At 38.6% G+C, this 16,569-nt stretch overlaps 1 protein-coding gene across 2 annotated transcripts; it reads right to left on the bottom strand.

Moving 5' to 3' along the window:
• Positions 1 to 231: 231 nt before the first annotated feature.
• Positions 232 to 13,234, bottom strand: ncmap (non-compact myelin associated protein). 2 transcript variants are annotated; one of them, XM_034133692.1, is made up of 4 exons: positions 12,921 to 13,234; positions 2,509 to 2,615; positions 1,942 to 2,026; positions 232 to 1,317 (listed from the first exon to the last, which is right to left on the bottom strand). In XM_034133692.1, the coding sequence occupies exons 2-4, from the start codon at positions 2,600 to 2,602 to the stop codon at positions 1,038 to 1,040; spliced, it is 459 nt and encodes a 152-aa protein (XP_033989583.1). In that variant the 5' UTR covers positions 2,603 to 2,615; positions 12,921 to 13,234; the 3' UTR covers positions 232 to 1,037. The 2 variants fall into 2 exon arrangements, with proteins under 2 accessions (XP_033989583.1, XP_033989613.1); XM_034133722.1 differs by having other exon boundaries at positions 12,926 to 13,234.
• Positions 13,235 to 16,569: the final 3,335 nt, after the last annotated feature.

The following is a 16,569-nucleotide window of genomic DNA, read 5'->3' as shown; positions in this document are numbered from 1 at the left end:
CCTGTTGTTGTACCGAAAGGTAGCAGCTGAGGGCGCAATAACTAACAATAATAAATCAACATTATAGTTATTCTTTTTTTACATTTTCTTTTTTTTCTCATCCTTTAGTTATACATTACATGCATTAGTTGCATATGATTATAAGCATCCTTCTCATTTCATGTCTGTACAAATAAAGCTCCATTCCAAAAACAGGTAAGCCACAATTAGAAATATTATATTTTATTTGTATCTCACTTCATTTAAACAACCACAAACAATTCAAATACAAGGAACAACGGAAATAAAGTGCAAAATCCTTTGGCGTCAGAATAAAAGGATCAGCGTGTTTGACTGACACCCAGATGTCTCACAAAATATCTTTGTGGTCTCTTCGTTATGGTAAAAATATATACACTGACATGTTATAGATTCCTTTAACGAAAACAAATCTGTTATCAGAAGACAAAGATAATTTAATGCAAGGTTAACCAGATTTAGAAAGGTATATTGATGGTAAATCAAAATACATTTGCACATTTCGCTGAAACATACTACACACTGAGTTTCCCTTTCATACCGCCTTTGCATTCTCAGAAGTTTACACTAATCCTACATTTACTCATGAATTTATGTGGTCCTCTTTAATACAGAAATGTACACGCAACATGGACAAGCCATTACAGTCTTTACTACACATTGTCTTCATGGTATTAGTAGTAATCTGCAAAGAGTACAAACAGTGAGAACCTTCTGGCATCTATACTCTGAACACTGACTGTAGCCAAAAAGCAGTTCTTCTCAAGAAAGCCTCAGTTTCCTTTCATGCAAAATCCTTCATGCAATCCATTGTGTCTGTTTATTGTAGCATGCTGTTCATGGTGTGTGTTTTAGCACACAAAAAGACATCATGTTATTGTAGTCACCAGCAGTGGCTCAGTTGGTGGAGATCGACAGTCACGACACTAACGTCACAGATCGAGTCTCCACGGGATTCAGTCAGCACACAGTATTTGGTCACGGATGAAGATGACACATCGGTCAGTACAATCGTGTTGCTATGTGTCTCCTATGGATGGAATGTCATGTATGGTGATCACTGTGGAGTCACTGATGGAGCTCGACTGCTCTATGTGGTTTCCCTCTGCGCTGTTCAGCTCCGTTCTGGGCAGCTGGAAGTTGTTCTCCGAGGCCGGGTTTGAGTTCAAAACACTGCCCGACACAGAGTTGACTCCCAGGGTGCTCAGCGGCATGTTGCTCTGAACGGTGGATTGTGACAACTTCGGTCGAGGTTTGGGGCCGCCGTTGCCTCCGAGGACTCTGGATACATGTGTCCGCCTGGAAACAAATAGACAATGATGTTACTTCCCTTAAATTCAATGTGATATTCAGTGTTTGTATCTTCATAATTGGTATTTAACAGTTATATATCAATATGGATATAGATCTTCCCTCTGGCCTTCTGGTATAATTTTGCTAGTATGCCAATAACTTCAACAGTTGTCATTAATAAATGATAAAAAAAAATCTGTGAATAAAATGACCCACACTTCCTAACCTTTTTACTTTGTTTACCCTTAAATTAGTGTCTATATGTGATCTCTCATCATTCATTATTTCATATTAATCCATTACAATGTTTTTACCCCTCAAATTCCCCTTGCGGGTCCCAAAACGTACAATGGTAGCAGCAGAAAGTTACAAAACTACCTTAACTTAAATAATTGTAATTAGGATTTCCATGTTTTACGTCTTTACACTTCTACTTTTGAAATAAATATAGTTTTTACCCCCTCTGGCCTAAAAATAATTATTGTTTTTATTAGCCTGAAGAGAAGACTATAAACAGCAGCAGGTTTATAGTGCTCCTTGAAGTTGATACAAATAGAATGATGTTTTGTTTCATGGCTCGTGACATTCACTATGCAGGAATTGTCCCATCAAACAGGAATGCGGCTTTACCTGTTGTATGTCTTCAGGATGATCAGAAGAATGGCGAGAATAAGGATGACGCCTACGACGATGACAGCGATCATTGCCCCAGAACCTGAGAGAAGGAAAAATGAACACGTTGAAAGGTTGAGTTTGTCTTTTTACATTTGACACATTGCTCCATGCAACTTATTCTCGATAAGAAGTGTGTGTAGTAGCTTAGCTACGGCATCCCTCACAAGAAAAAACAGAGAATGGCAAATATATTCGGTCAAATGTATGGGGGCCACTCCCAAACAATCCCTTCAGATTGCATGACACAATTTGTTGTTATTTACGAGGCTTGTCTCATCACACAATATCGAAGATCTTATAGTGTCCAGACAAACACCTCTTTCACAAGGGTGTGTTTTATCGGTATCTAAGTTAAGAGGACAAGGACACAATGCACACACACACACACACACACACACACACACACACACACACACACACACACACACACACACACACACACACACACACACACACACACACACACACACACACACACACACACACACTTTTTGAACACAAACACAGTATGTTTATCCTTACTCTGGATGAGTATTTGTTCTTTGGTCTTTGTGACGGCGGTAGTGTTTGAAGGGACAGTAGTGTCGGTCACAGGTGAGACAGTTGGAGCTTGCATCTTCAGCAATAACCTGCACAGACACAACACACACACACACACACACACACACACACACACACACACACACACACACACACACACACACACACACACACACACACACACACACACACACACACACACACACACACACACACACACACAAAACATTAGAATAATTTCTGACCTTGACTAATAAGCACTACATGTGTGTAAAACTGTTTCTTTTGCAGTCATATTAAGACAGGGAACCAAGAATAGAATGAGGAGCGAATATGGATGAGATTTGAAGACTAAAATATCTGTGATATATTTATAAACAGTAGACGGGTGGCATAGCAGAGGGAGTGCACCAATGAATTATGTTTTATAGAAACCACAGGAATGAGGATCCTCACCAGAACATTTTCACAAATAACTAATCGGACATTAACACGTTTTTAACAGCCGATACTGTACACTTTTCCGCCATGCAAACTTCTCTATTTTTAACTGACATGCAGCTGACAGACGTGATTGAACGACTTTGTGTTCAACTTTCTTTAGGATCGTGTCCTCAGTCCATACATCACTGTCATGTCTGCTTTATGGAAACGTCTGTGGTTTTAAATATCACACCAGAACTGACCAGGGGACAATGTTGTGAATGAATTCATTGCACATCTTCTCTCTCCTCCTACACACATACTACACACAATACATTCTTAAGTAATTTAAAGGGAGTTATTTTTCCTGCGTAGGCTGAAAAGAAGGTTTGGTACTTTGAACCTTTCAAAAATATTTTAATGACATTTTCAGCATATAATTCTCAGGGTTTAGGGTTTAAAAAATATTCCACATTGTTAAAAATATACATCAGACATATCCTGTAAAACATATAATAACAGTAATAAAGTATGTTAGCCTGAACAACTCCTTTGAGTATCTAAAAATGATCAAACTAAAGTTGTAGCTATTTGGTATTATGAAATGATGTCAAAAAGGGTGCACAGGTCTTAGATCATTTTTTCTCAGAGGCACGGACTTTAAGTGTATCATCTCCAAGTGAAGGTGTCTGGTAAATATACCCGCCACTGTATGGCTGCTTGAGTTTTCACCTTGTGAGTTTGTGCTTGTCATTATTGTAAAATGGGGCCCTGGAAACACCAGCTGTAGAGGGAATTAGGGGGGTAGGATGGGGGGACGGCCCAAATGTTATGTCCATGGCCCCATCTGGAAAAGCAAACCACAGGAGATGACAGGCAACCGCTTTATCCGCAATGTTCAACTCCAAACATGTGGCACTTGACTATGAGATGAGTGTTTCATGCTTAGAGATCTTTCCTGGTCTCAGAGAGTTTAAACATTTTCATCTTTGGGTCAAATTTAGTTGTTTTAAAGTCAATCACACATGCACCATCTATTCCAACAAATGAACTATGAGCTCCTTTTTGAGTATTGTTTGCTAAAAAAAAAACAGTGTCCATATGTTTTAAATGACAATTTTGCAAATGTTGTTCTAGATCTTCATCATCAGTCCTAACAGATGGACTTGGTGCTGGAAGTTGCAGACTCTGCAGGGAATTCGGAAAATACTGAGAGATTAAGTTGTATTTGTCTTCTCGTTGGATTTGTTGGGTGAGTTTAACATAAGACACATTATTCCATAATTGTTTCCCTTATTGATCCACGAATTACCATATTCACTGCACTTTCTTAAAAATGAATTGAATTATATCCATAACTACCTTGACAAAAATGTAATAATATAAAGATGCGCTTGATATTATGCGAAGTTGGTTCGTATTCTCTCAATCATGACTCATTTAATCATACAACAAAAACAAAGTGTATTGTCAGGTGATATGATCCAGACTCATCATGTTTTCACTGATCTCATCACACTGTAATCTTGATCTAATCTACTCTGATGCAATTGTTGTTTCAGGCAGAGATCCTCTATCATTAAGGAGGTTCCCTGATACTGTTCAGGAAACACCCCACACACAGCTGTAGGTTTCCTGTAACCCGAAACTTCCCCCTGAGTTGGAATAACACGCCTCTGCATGCCCATAAATCTAAACTCATGCAAACTACAGATACAATAATTACACCTGCGGCCCTTTTCTGTTCCGTTTTCAGAGTTCTAAAACTTGTAGGTTCATTAAAAATGTCCGCTTGCCCTTTGTTTGAGAAAGGTCAATCATACTTCAACCACTAGAACTGCACAAGTGTCATAATGGGAGTTCCTCATCCTCTTTTCATGACTCTCTGAGTCAGTGAAGTGACTCAGAGAATCATTAGATAAGTCACTATTAATCACAAGATCATCTTTAAATCGTTGCCCAAAACCATCTTTCTTTCTGATTTTGCAGGCAGTTTACCTGTTAAACAAGTTTCCAAATGATTCTATGTTATCATATTTATGTAAAATTATTAGATAAATGTCACGTTTTTCAATCACCGCTGACATCTTTTTTTGCAACAATTGTAATAAGTATAGGAGACGGATAAACTTAGAGGCCTTGTGTTTCTCACAATGAGTAGGCCTACATGAATTACGTTGCATTGTGGCTACAGGGAGTGAAGCAGAGTAGCACAATCAGAGGTATTCAAGCTGACAACATTTGCATTGGCTATACAAAGCTGGAAACCCTGACACAAGGAAGAGCAGAGACACACAATACCAAGCCCTCTGTTTTCTGTTAGATTGACAGCTCTATTGATTTATTCAAATTCACAAGAAAGTATGGAAAACGTTTACTTCTGTAGCATCTCTGTTTTTGAAGATTCAGTTGAACACCAGATTTATGAATCACTCGTTAACTTAACGAGAGGTCGTTGACAGATTTTAGACTCCCGTCTCTCTCAAAACCACTAACTGATGACAAATATAACGCCAATATAACTTCACTTTTACCTTTCAGGTGTGTAGCTGCTGCAGTTACAAAGAGCCTGTTATAATAAATGAAAAAGTGGGTGGGGGGGGGGGGTACTTTGTAATGAACACCTGGCTGCTGAAAGACTGTCCCACTTTCATTTCTCTCTTTATCACGCACTTACAGTAGCCTAATTATTTTGTGCCACAGAGTCTGCCACCGGAAGAAGTTGGACATTCTGAAAAATACTATTATTTGCTTTCTTGCAGAGGGTTAGAGGAGAAGGTTGATACCCTCACATTAGTTAAGTAAACATGTTGCTAATCATAAAAACAGGAAGCAAGGGGAAACAGATAGCCTGGCTATGTCTAAAATCGCCTACCAGCACATTAAAGTCTTGTTTGTTTTATCCAAACAAAAACCAAAGTATTCAAACAACAATTCGCCGTATTTCTTGGCTGGGAGCAGTCATTTCCTCTCCGGTGTTTTTCCTAAAAAATGGTTAGAGCTAAACAATGGAGCAAAATATGATGTTTAAATAATATGTGAGCTTTAGAAGATTATGGTAGGCAGATTTATTTTACCTCTTGATAGGCAGGCTAGCTGTTTCCCCTTGCTGCCTGTCTGTATGCTAAGCTAAGCTAAGCTAAACTAAGCTGCTGGGGCCAGCTACACATCTACAACACAGTTTTAAGAACAGTATCAATCTTCTAAGTGGATATTCGTTTTTTATATAAGTTTTTAACACATTTTTCACATTATCTAGGAACAACATTTACCTTACACTCAAAATGTACTTTGGTTCACAAAGGTTATGAGATGACATTCTTGGCTTGTTTTTATGACATCTGGCTGCTGTGTTTCTGCAGCTAATGTATGGACAAATACAGGCTTGTATAAATAGCCTTAACCTTTAATGGAGCAGAAAAGTTTACATTACACCTCCAAGTATATCCTGCAGGCCTTGTTAAAGGACCATTTAAAACCCCATACATGTGACAGACGAAAAGCACAGCATGCTCCCCGTAACATGGCTCAAATGTGTCCACAATTATCCAACAAACAATTACTTGGACTCTTTATTTTTGAGATTTGATTAAATAAAACCAAATCAGGATTTTTAAGGCTGAGACTCCTCGATACCTGTGTGTACTGTATGTCTTATCCGGCTTCCTGCTCAAGAGCAAACATTACACAACCAACTCTCCCTGTGTTGACACACTATTAAGCCTAAAGATTAGTAATGACGTATATCATGTTTGCTGTTTGCAGAGGTGACAGTTTCTGATAAGTGGCCGATCATATTGCTGTTTAAAGGTAGTAATACCGCTGCATTGGTAACATGTTGGAGAAAACTAAAATAACAAATACTAAGAGACCTTTGCACAGCACGGACAAGAGTATGCCTCCATTTAGAGTAAATGAATCAGCCTTTTTAATTGAATTTATACCCACAAACATAAATGTACTACATAAAGGGCACTGATTTTATTATGTACAGACAAGAGGGACTTTGACCCATGTGTTGACACATTTACACACAATACGTATGTTCCTGCCCCGAGGGGAGAGAAATTGTTCCAACGACCCAATAGTGGGAAAAATGTCTGTCTAATGTTTAATAATAAGATGCCAGCCAGAGTATCCGCTCAGGGCTCAGGGAATTCCCCAGTGTTTCGTTGCTGCTGTTTACATTCACCAATATACTGTAGGACCGTGATATTGTATTTGTTTTGATTCTTTGTCATTTCTGCAGCATTAAGGGATTACAACTGCATTTCCTTGTGCAACCCTGTGTTGTACAATGACAATACATTTACCTTGAACAATATTGCACCTGTTTAATCAAATTAGACGGGCTACTTGCTTAAATTATTGGCTATTCGCTTTTTTCATCACATAGCTATCTTAAGCTCAAACAGGTTGCTTTTTTCATCCAGAACCATGTCTGATAAAGAGTGATGTGCAGTTCAGCTTTTTCTTTTCATAGTCAAAAGTAATTTATGATCACGTTAGAACTTTTCCATATTATTACAAGAAAGGGTTTCTCATTACTTCTGCTGAGCTTGCTTTGGTGCAGTTTTAAAGAATACCAGAACAAGCTATCGCATAAAGAAATCTAGTCTTTAAAGTTTAGTCCCGATTGGCTCAAGCACGATAATTTCAATTATATTTAAACTGCTCCTCTCATGTTTTTGTGTTGTGTTATAGCCCTGGTAGTAATGAAGAAGGCATCACTGCTGATGTATAGTATGTTCAGCTATTTATTACCGTTGCCAATCGCAGCCCTGGGTCATGGTGACATTTCATCATTAGTGGGTGGGTGTGTCAACTGCTGCATCATGGGGTGTGTCAACAGGAGGTGGTATACACCGCATTAATTGATTTGGATATCACGAAGGGATCATGAGAGCCCTCAGCTGAGGAAAACACCTACAGCTAACATGTCTCATGACGTGACTTCTGCTGGAAAACAAACAACTTTTGTTTTGGCGCTGCCTAATTAGCAAACACCATAATTGCCCTGAGGACTGCCAAAAGTGTTACGCAGGAACATCTAATTAATAACTGTTTAAAAGATGCCTATTTTAATGATGCAGTATGAAGAGACTTAAGTATATTTACCACACACAAAATATTTCCGCTGCATTCAACCCCCACCAAGATGTTAATTGATATCCATCTTATTATATCTTAAAGGAGACACGTCATGGCCATTTCCACTGATCATAATTCCATTGTTGAGGTCTACTAAAATAGATTTATACTGTGCATTTTTCCAAACTCACATTGGTTTCTCATACAGCATCTCTGTAAACTACTTGTATTCACTGAATTTCACTCTCTGCCTTTAACGGCTCGTTGTAGCTCCAATAGCTCCAGCCCCCACCCTCCCTGTGAGCACAGTGTGCTCTGATTGGTCGGGACGTTGTGAATCGCGCTGAGCTCCGTGGAGGTGTTGTTTCCTTGTTTAGCATACATAGCGAAACACAGCCAAACTCATCCTGAGCACACACAAAGTCACATCCGAAGTAAAAACAATAAGTGTGGCTTGATATTGAGTAAGAAAAAGGTTGATAAACGCTGTGAGAATGGGTCTGCAGAGAGAATTTTGCCGCGATCCCAACTGTCTGTTATCAGCCTGCAGCCAGGGAGGAGAAATCAGCAGAGCTGCCTGTGTGTGAGGAAGTCCGTGGATTGGTCAATTTGGACCAATCAGCGGGGGCTTAATGTAACGGCTCCACGGATTGGTCCATTTCGTTCCGGGTACGGGATTACATCAGCCCGTACCCGGAAGAATCAAATGGACAATGACGTATCTCCAACGAGGCGTTTTGGGGAGGTATTTTTTCTGTGTTAGAGTTTTACTCGCTACAGGGTGTACTTTGAGGGTTTTGACTCTGCACACCGTTTACATGCATACAAACCTTCATAACACACAAGGGGACGGGCAATAACTGGAAAAGCATGACACCGCTCCTTTAAGTATATATCACAGAAAATGTTTTCCATCAACTTTAAGATAAGTTAAAACACTATGTGAAATATTACTAGACAGAATTGTTGTTTGATTTTCCTCTTCACATTCATCTAGATCTCAAATTCAGGAGAAAATCTGACCTTTACTCAGACAAAAGAAGACATTGACCTCTGAGAAAATCCCAAGTGTAGAACTGTTAACCCTGGCTTCCATTCTTTATGCTCAGCTAAGATAAGTGACCACTGGCTGTAGTTTCGCTTTTATTGTACTGATATATTTGAGATCGGTAATAACCAGCTCATCTATCCCTCCATGATAAGGTCATAACATGGGGAACTATCTCTTCAAATACACAAAATAACAGCTTCTAAATAGCTTGGGTGATAACCAAATAGCACCATCAATTGATAAATGTAGTTATCCACACACTGGATATGCCATAAACAATTAACATACATCATTTATTGTCACGATAACAGAAGGGCAATTCAAATGTGAGTGCTAGTAAAGGACAATGGCAAGAAATAGGTCTAAATGTCAGAACAATATTAATAAAATCCACATAAACAGAGGATCCTCTTCCTGTGATGTAACAGTGCTGACGGCTGGCCTCCTTCTGCTAACAATAAAGCCAAAGATATCACCAATAACAGGATTTCTATGATTTTTAGGCAAAGGAATTTGAAGCTTCAACTAATCATATCACTTTGACGTCAGTATCTACTCTTCTTCTTGCTGTAATAATAGTTTGTTTGTTGTTCCACAAATTGCAGCTATTCACTCACATGGCAGATTCAATATCCTTTCTTCCACCCTCAGTAAACAAATCGTTTATTGCTTTTTTAGAGAGCGGACTCTCAATGCAGAACAGGAACGATTTAGTTTCCTCTTTTTTATACGGGGAAAAACCAGACAGAGCCGTTAACCTGCTCGACTCTTCCCCACTCTCCCAGACATTGTGTTTAACGCCGGCTCCTGCACACACACGTTCATAAACATGTTCAAAGTAAGACCTTCATCAAGCGGCGGTGAGAGTCAATATTTGAGCTGTCTGTTAGAGGCGCGTTAATAAGACACAGGTGGAGCTATTAGTTCTACAAGCACACAGTCTGAAGTCACCGCAGAGAGGTCATCTGCGTCATGTCAGATGTACATTTCACATATGATTTGTTTTTCCAGATGTCATGCTAAAGAGGGATTTAACTATGACTTTTATCGACCTCAATCCGTCACTAAGGGATTTGTTACAGCACTGACAGGCCTCTGGCACTGTTATTGATAAAAATTACGTGATATGACATCAGAGATTTGAAAACTAGCTAATAAAAAGATGTATTGGGTAAAGAGGTAATATATCATGATTGTGCGTCAGCTCATAATGTGAGTGTAAGTAGTAACAGCATTGTTATGTCATTATACATCACTGCACTGCAATATATCTACAAATCATGAGGGGAAAATTGAATAAGAATCATCTGAATACAGAATTAGGTTAGCAAAAGAATGATTTAAATAATTCAATATTATGTTTTGTTATATTGCTATTAAGAATCATACAACAGGAGAAAGGAGAGAACTTTGTCATTGAGGGTACGGTAGGTTTGCACAACATCTTACAATGTATTGTTCACATGGTTACAAAAAGCATGACAAATGGATATTTATAGAAAGGCAACAAAACTAAAAGTGCTGTGGTGTGATCGCACAAACAAGCCTGGTCAATGCTTTTTTCAAAAGGCTTCGATTGATTCAGTTATTGTCCAATCTATATTAGTTTAAAAATAGCTGGGATAAAGTGGAGGATGAGTTTACCAACCTTTTAGACTATATCTTATGTACATTTTGTATTCTTGTTTTACTGTTGCACATTCCTTAGACGATTTTGCACATTCCTGCACAAAATAATCAATTGTAAAACTGCACAGCTCTTTCATTTGGAATTCAGATATATTGTACATATTTTATAGTTATTTTTACATCCTTTTTTTCGTTATTCTTCTATTAGTTATTTCAGTTTTTTGGACATAATTGTTATGTTTTTGTATTTTTATTTTATTGTTTCATATATTCATGTGTCTTGATTTTATTGAATAATTTATTTTATATTTAATTTCAAATGAGCTTACTATCTTTACGTCATGCACCAATACATCAAAACACATTTCTTGGATGTGAAAACCTAGTGACTATAAACCAGAGTCTGATTCTGAATGACATGAACGCTCTGGTCTTATTCACATTGATGTGAGTCCAGCTGAAATATTTGTGGAAGAAGAGCATTGAAACTATGCTCAAACATTATCTAGTGTTTATTTGTTCGATAAGGAAAATTAAATGGTATTATCTCTGTGCTTATTAACTGTGTACAGAAGCTGCACTGAGTTAAAAATCAGTCAGTCGATGGCATTTATCACTCCACCACTGACAGCCAATTGAAATCCTTGGGTCATGACAACTATCTTAAATGATGTGTATTTAAGGATTTTGAATGCATGCAATGTGTTTATTGTCCTGATAGTATTTGATTATTAAAATGAATATAGATATACCAAAAACTGAAACTTGCTCAAATGTTGGGTTTTGATTTTCAAGGAAGGTGTCACATATGATCCAATAGGACAACACCTTACTCAATACTGTACAATACTAAGATCATATTAGTCAGAATAAAGTAATGTAGTAGAGCTGGATTTCCTTGAGCCCTTCTCTTTGTATTATATCTATTGTTTGCAACATATCAACTGAATCAACACTCCCTTTATAAAATAAGCCTCTGGCTGCTGCACTGACATTACTTTTTATTTAGAGTTTAGCGTCCTGAAAAAACAGCAAATGTTTTTGTTCGAGACTCTTTCACACAGTCCTTTCTGGTGTGTCCACTATGCTTTCTAAGGCAGGACAATAAAGGCATATTTTCAAAGAATGCTTATCGGAGTTGATAACAATCATGTTTAGCAATAACAAAAGAAAGTACACATAATAGCACTGTGCTTATCATCTGCAGAGCCAGACACAAGTATTTCTATTTCTCGTGTGAAAATAAGTTAAATCAGACTTTTTAAGTTGAGTAGTGGTGGTCTAATTACAGCGTCAGTGTAATTGCATTCATTTATTCATAATTCCATAAATAAAATGAGTGGACATCATATTGCGGGATAGTCTGCTTGTTGTTCTTTGCACCCTGCATTACTTTTCTTTACTTTTGGCCTTTGAATTTAAATGTTTTATTGTTTACCTATTGACTATGTTGTTAAACAAAAACAAACTACTGTTAGCCAATAAAAAAATGCTAAAATGTTTACACGCCGTTTACACTGGCCATCATCCCAGTGACACTTCAAAACGATCCAAACTCTTTTTTAATCTTGTTAAAACCTGTAGGGTGCAGCTGTTATGCAATGCTTGTCATTAACATTTATGGCAGGATTGTTAACTCATTTAATGAGCTAAAGAGTTAAACACACTAGAGGAGCAGCAGGTAAGCTTTCCAAACTTAAAATATAGGACAACTCCTCAGGTCAAATAACAAAAAATGCAAATGTTAACTACATCATCATCTATGAAAACACTGGGGAACTCTGAATGGCACAACAGTGCTTTGTAAACAAAAGTCATACTTTCCTATTAGTGGCAACTGATTAGATGATAAGTAGAGCTGTTCCATCACATAAATACTTATCAATAAAGAGATACACCAGCAGATAGTGCTAGGAACTGATGTTAAAAACTCCTTACTCTGACATAAATCTGAATTGTATTAACAGGTTCAACAGTAAAAGTTGAATTCTGAATCGGAGAGCTCTCTGGAATGTGAGCTATTCCCTTTCACCCGAGACTCACCTGCTGTCTCGCCATATTGTCTGGAGAACCCCTCACACAGATACTGTACACACATACGCTGGCACTCTCACAGAAAACACTGACAAGAAATGATTCCCCAAACCACACGAGACAGTTTAGAGGAAAACTCTAAAAGGAGTCAAAAGCAGAGACTTACCTTACCGTGTCCTCTCTGATTTCAGCTCAAGCCTTCTCCAGATGGGAGCCTGAGCAGCGCAGAGCCCCCTCCCTCAGCTGGCGGATGGGGGCATAGTCCACCAGTGGAGGGCTGACAGTCACAGCAAGTCCGGGGCAGGAGGCACGAGAGTTAAGAAGAGTGTGTGAGCTACTCCAATAGAGTAAATAAGTCCCAGGTGCTGCTAGAGTGACAGTCTGACAGGTACACACAGACGGGACGGACACAAACAAAAGACAAAAAGGGTTAAAAAGAAGCAGAGATGCCTCTGTGTGCTGTTTCTGTGCGAATCAGAGTGTTTATGTGAAGTAGGAGGAGAGTCAATAGGAGGAGGAGGCTCCACGCTTGCTCACTTGTTGCTCATGAGCTGCTCCTCGCTCAGAGTAATAATCTCAGGCAGCTGGTTTTTCAGGTCCTTCCGCCTGGCCCTTAGGCGTGCCGGCCACTGATCAAAAGCATTGGCTCCTCTTCAAAATTGTGCGCTCTGCTCGGCTCTCACCATGACTACTGCCTCTCAAAATCAGACTGGCTGCATCACACAGGAACTGCAGAGGGTGAGGCGCTGTGAGATTTGTCAAGAAAGATGAAAATAACCCAAAATAACATCTCATATAAAAGCATTGTTAGAAAGAATTTTTTTTATATTCTTATATATTGAGTGCATTTTCTTATATTGTGTGCATGCATATACTGAAAATTGTATTCAGGTATGTGAGTGTGTCTTTCAATCTAATCATTATCCCTTATTTGGGTATTAAGACTGAATGTGTGTGCACGTTTTTGCGAGTGTGAAGACAAAGTATGTGACTTCAAAGTTATCACAAATCCATTCATCCTTGCACGAACATGCTTCATGTATGTAGTTGAAAATTAACTGAATTACAGTACACTACTTGTCCAAAGGGTACTGGGTGTGTTTGTACAGAAGAAAAGATATGCAACAGTGTTGCCTCTTCTTGTTCTCATAGGTCAGGACAATGAGTTCCATTGAAGCACTTGGCAACATTTGTTAGGAAGTTTTATACTGAACAGGAAATATGTTTTTATTGGCATAATCTTCCTGTAACTATCTGTTTCATGCTAAATGTAGCACACAAGCTCCTGTAACACATCCCTCGTCGTAGTCTTTCCCAAAACGGTGCCAATAAGTCGTCAGGATCTCGCCTCGTGTTACCTCCAAGGGCTAGGTGGTGCCTCCGACTATAAAGCAAGTCAGTGTTGGGCCTTTGTGAGGAAGTGTAATGAAACTTCATTTGGAAGACACTATTGTTCTGCTTCACCTGATGGCCTGAATACTTTCATACAACGTGTCCCTGTGTCCTTAGTTGAGCTTCTGTGGTGAAGGGACATTACAAAAGTCTGAAAGCTCCAGTTTCACAGAGAAGAGTACATCTTTGAAAATAGCATCCCCATGCATTGTCTTGGTTTCAGTCAAAAGTGTAGACACCATGTGGGAAACATGCGTTTAAATCAGCCTGCACATTGAGGATCAGGCTACATATCTAAAGCTCACAAAACGTGATTTATTTATCGTTTTTTTAATGCCATTTACAATTTGCAAATGGAATTTAATTTTGTATTTGTTCATTTTATAATGAAAATCTAGGGTTACGGTTTAAAGCAAAGGAACAATAACATAATGTACAATACAATATGAGGTATAAAGTTTGTATCTGAGTTACTATAAAATGCTCAATTATTGTGAATAGCTTATGAACTGATGAATAAAATGTGACTTACTTAGTCTTAGAGCTTCAATACAATTGTTATCAAAGCCCATTTGCTAAAGTTAACATGCTAACTACGTCCATGCTGCTAGCATGTATATGCTAAGCAGGTTTAGCCTAGCGTGTTAGCATGCTAACATGTGCTAAATCCTAAACTATCGTATTGGACAAATAGAAATGGACAAAAACAACCTTAAAGGTAGGGTAGGTAATTCACTTCAGAAACACTTTTTGTTATATTCCATGGAATGCTCTTAACATCCCGATAGCAATGAATAAATTAAATGCTTTGACAATAAATATATACAAATATTTCATCTGTGGAAGCCGTGGCGCTGTAAAAAGCAAGTCCAATTATCTGATAATTGGATGGCCTATCTGCCTGTCAGCATTCCATCTCGTGCACAAACTTATCTCGTGCCCTCATTGGTCATGTGCGCGTTCGTGTGTGTTGGAGGAGGGTCTCTGTAAGGAAGTCTGAAGGAAGGGGCAGATCTTTTTCGGATGTGTACTTTCAAATTCTAGCGCACTCGAGCTGGTTTCTCCATTCTTACCTACCCTACCTTTAAGGGATGACTTACCTTGTTAGAATGTATTCTCTTATGACAACGGATATCTATTACTTACCAAATGTTATTAATGACCATGCATTTAATCGTTGAGGTATTTCATATGGCCCAAAGTTGTAGATTGACCAACAGACAGACGATGCTATCTCTGAGCCAAGCTATAGCCCGGCTAAACATTCACCAATATGTCATATTTTTCTGTATTTTTCCTAACAATTTAAGGCAGCAGTTTAACAGGGCAGGCAATCTCTTCCTGAGGGAGATTCAAGTGTTTACACTAACTGTACTTATCAACATTTGATTGCATTAGGGGACTTTGATTTAAAAGCTGAAGTAAATGTTTAAATTCAGTCAGGATAAACCCATTACACAAAACCTGTTTATTCCACTATGTGTGCTTAAGGAACCATGTTACTAAAAACTCATGTGCCAACCATAGGTGTCAACTTATGATGACTAATGCCTCACTTAAGATTCCTGAATTGAGCCACTGAGACGAATGCTGACTAATCAGGGAAGGTACCTTCAAAGGAATCTGGAGGCACTGGTCCCGTTAATACCCACCGGGCCACATGATCCGTTCCTCCTAGTGCACATGCATCTTCACGTTCAACAGTAAGGGTTATTGTGAAGAAAAGTTTCCCACCCCTAGCATCATGAGGGTCCTTTTTGTGCTGTGAAAGGAGCGTAGAGGGCAGCAGAGATATCCTTTATCCCACAGCTGTTGATCAGCTCTTCCTAAAACACAGACAGTCTGTTAAATTTGACCTTTGAACTGTTAGTCAGCAGTAACACAGGTATAATGTAAGACAATGGATCTTCTACATACCTACTTCTTAATGTTACATAGTGGCCATGTCAGGAAACACATTTTTTAAACTGGGTCTGTAACAAAAGATGTAGAAACATATATATTTTGTTCAACCTGTTTTTGCAAAACATGCTTTAGGCTGAGACTGTGCCATTGTTTTAGCTTTGTTGCTTTTTTTCCCTTCATGTAATAATGAAGTAGTTTGTCAGTGAGAAATGGATGAGAGACATCTATTGTCATGAGCAGCCAGTCATCTGTCTTCATGGCTGACACGAGGAAACGGCAGCTGTGAAATTCAATAGGCTGTTGAACTTTAGGTCATGGCTGTATTGCTATATCTTACCTTTCATGTAATACATTTCATGTCCAGTATTGCTTACTGGAAAAATCATTAACTCAACCTTGCTGTCAGTGTCTTTACCATTGAAACAAGGCCCTGACCATACACATTAACTGTTGTAATGTCTTTGGGGAAATATGAGGTGCAAGGTGCAAGTGACAGGACCACTTTTGTACCATTCTAG

This window comes from Trematomus bernacchii, unplaced genomic scaffold (genome assembly GCF_902827165.1).
Source record: "Trematomus bernacchii unplaced genomic scaffold, fTreBer1.1, whole genome shotgun sequence".
In the NCBI taxonomy this organism is placed as follows: domain Eukaryota; kingdom Metazoa; phylum Chordata; class Actinopteri; order Perciformes; family Nototheniidae; genus Trematomus; species Trematomus bernacchii.
This window is presented reverse-complemented; position numbering and strand designations above follow the sequence as displayed.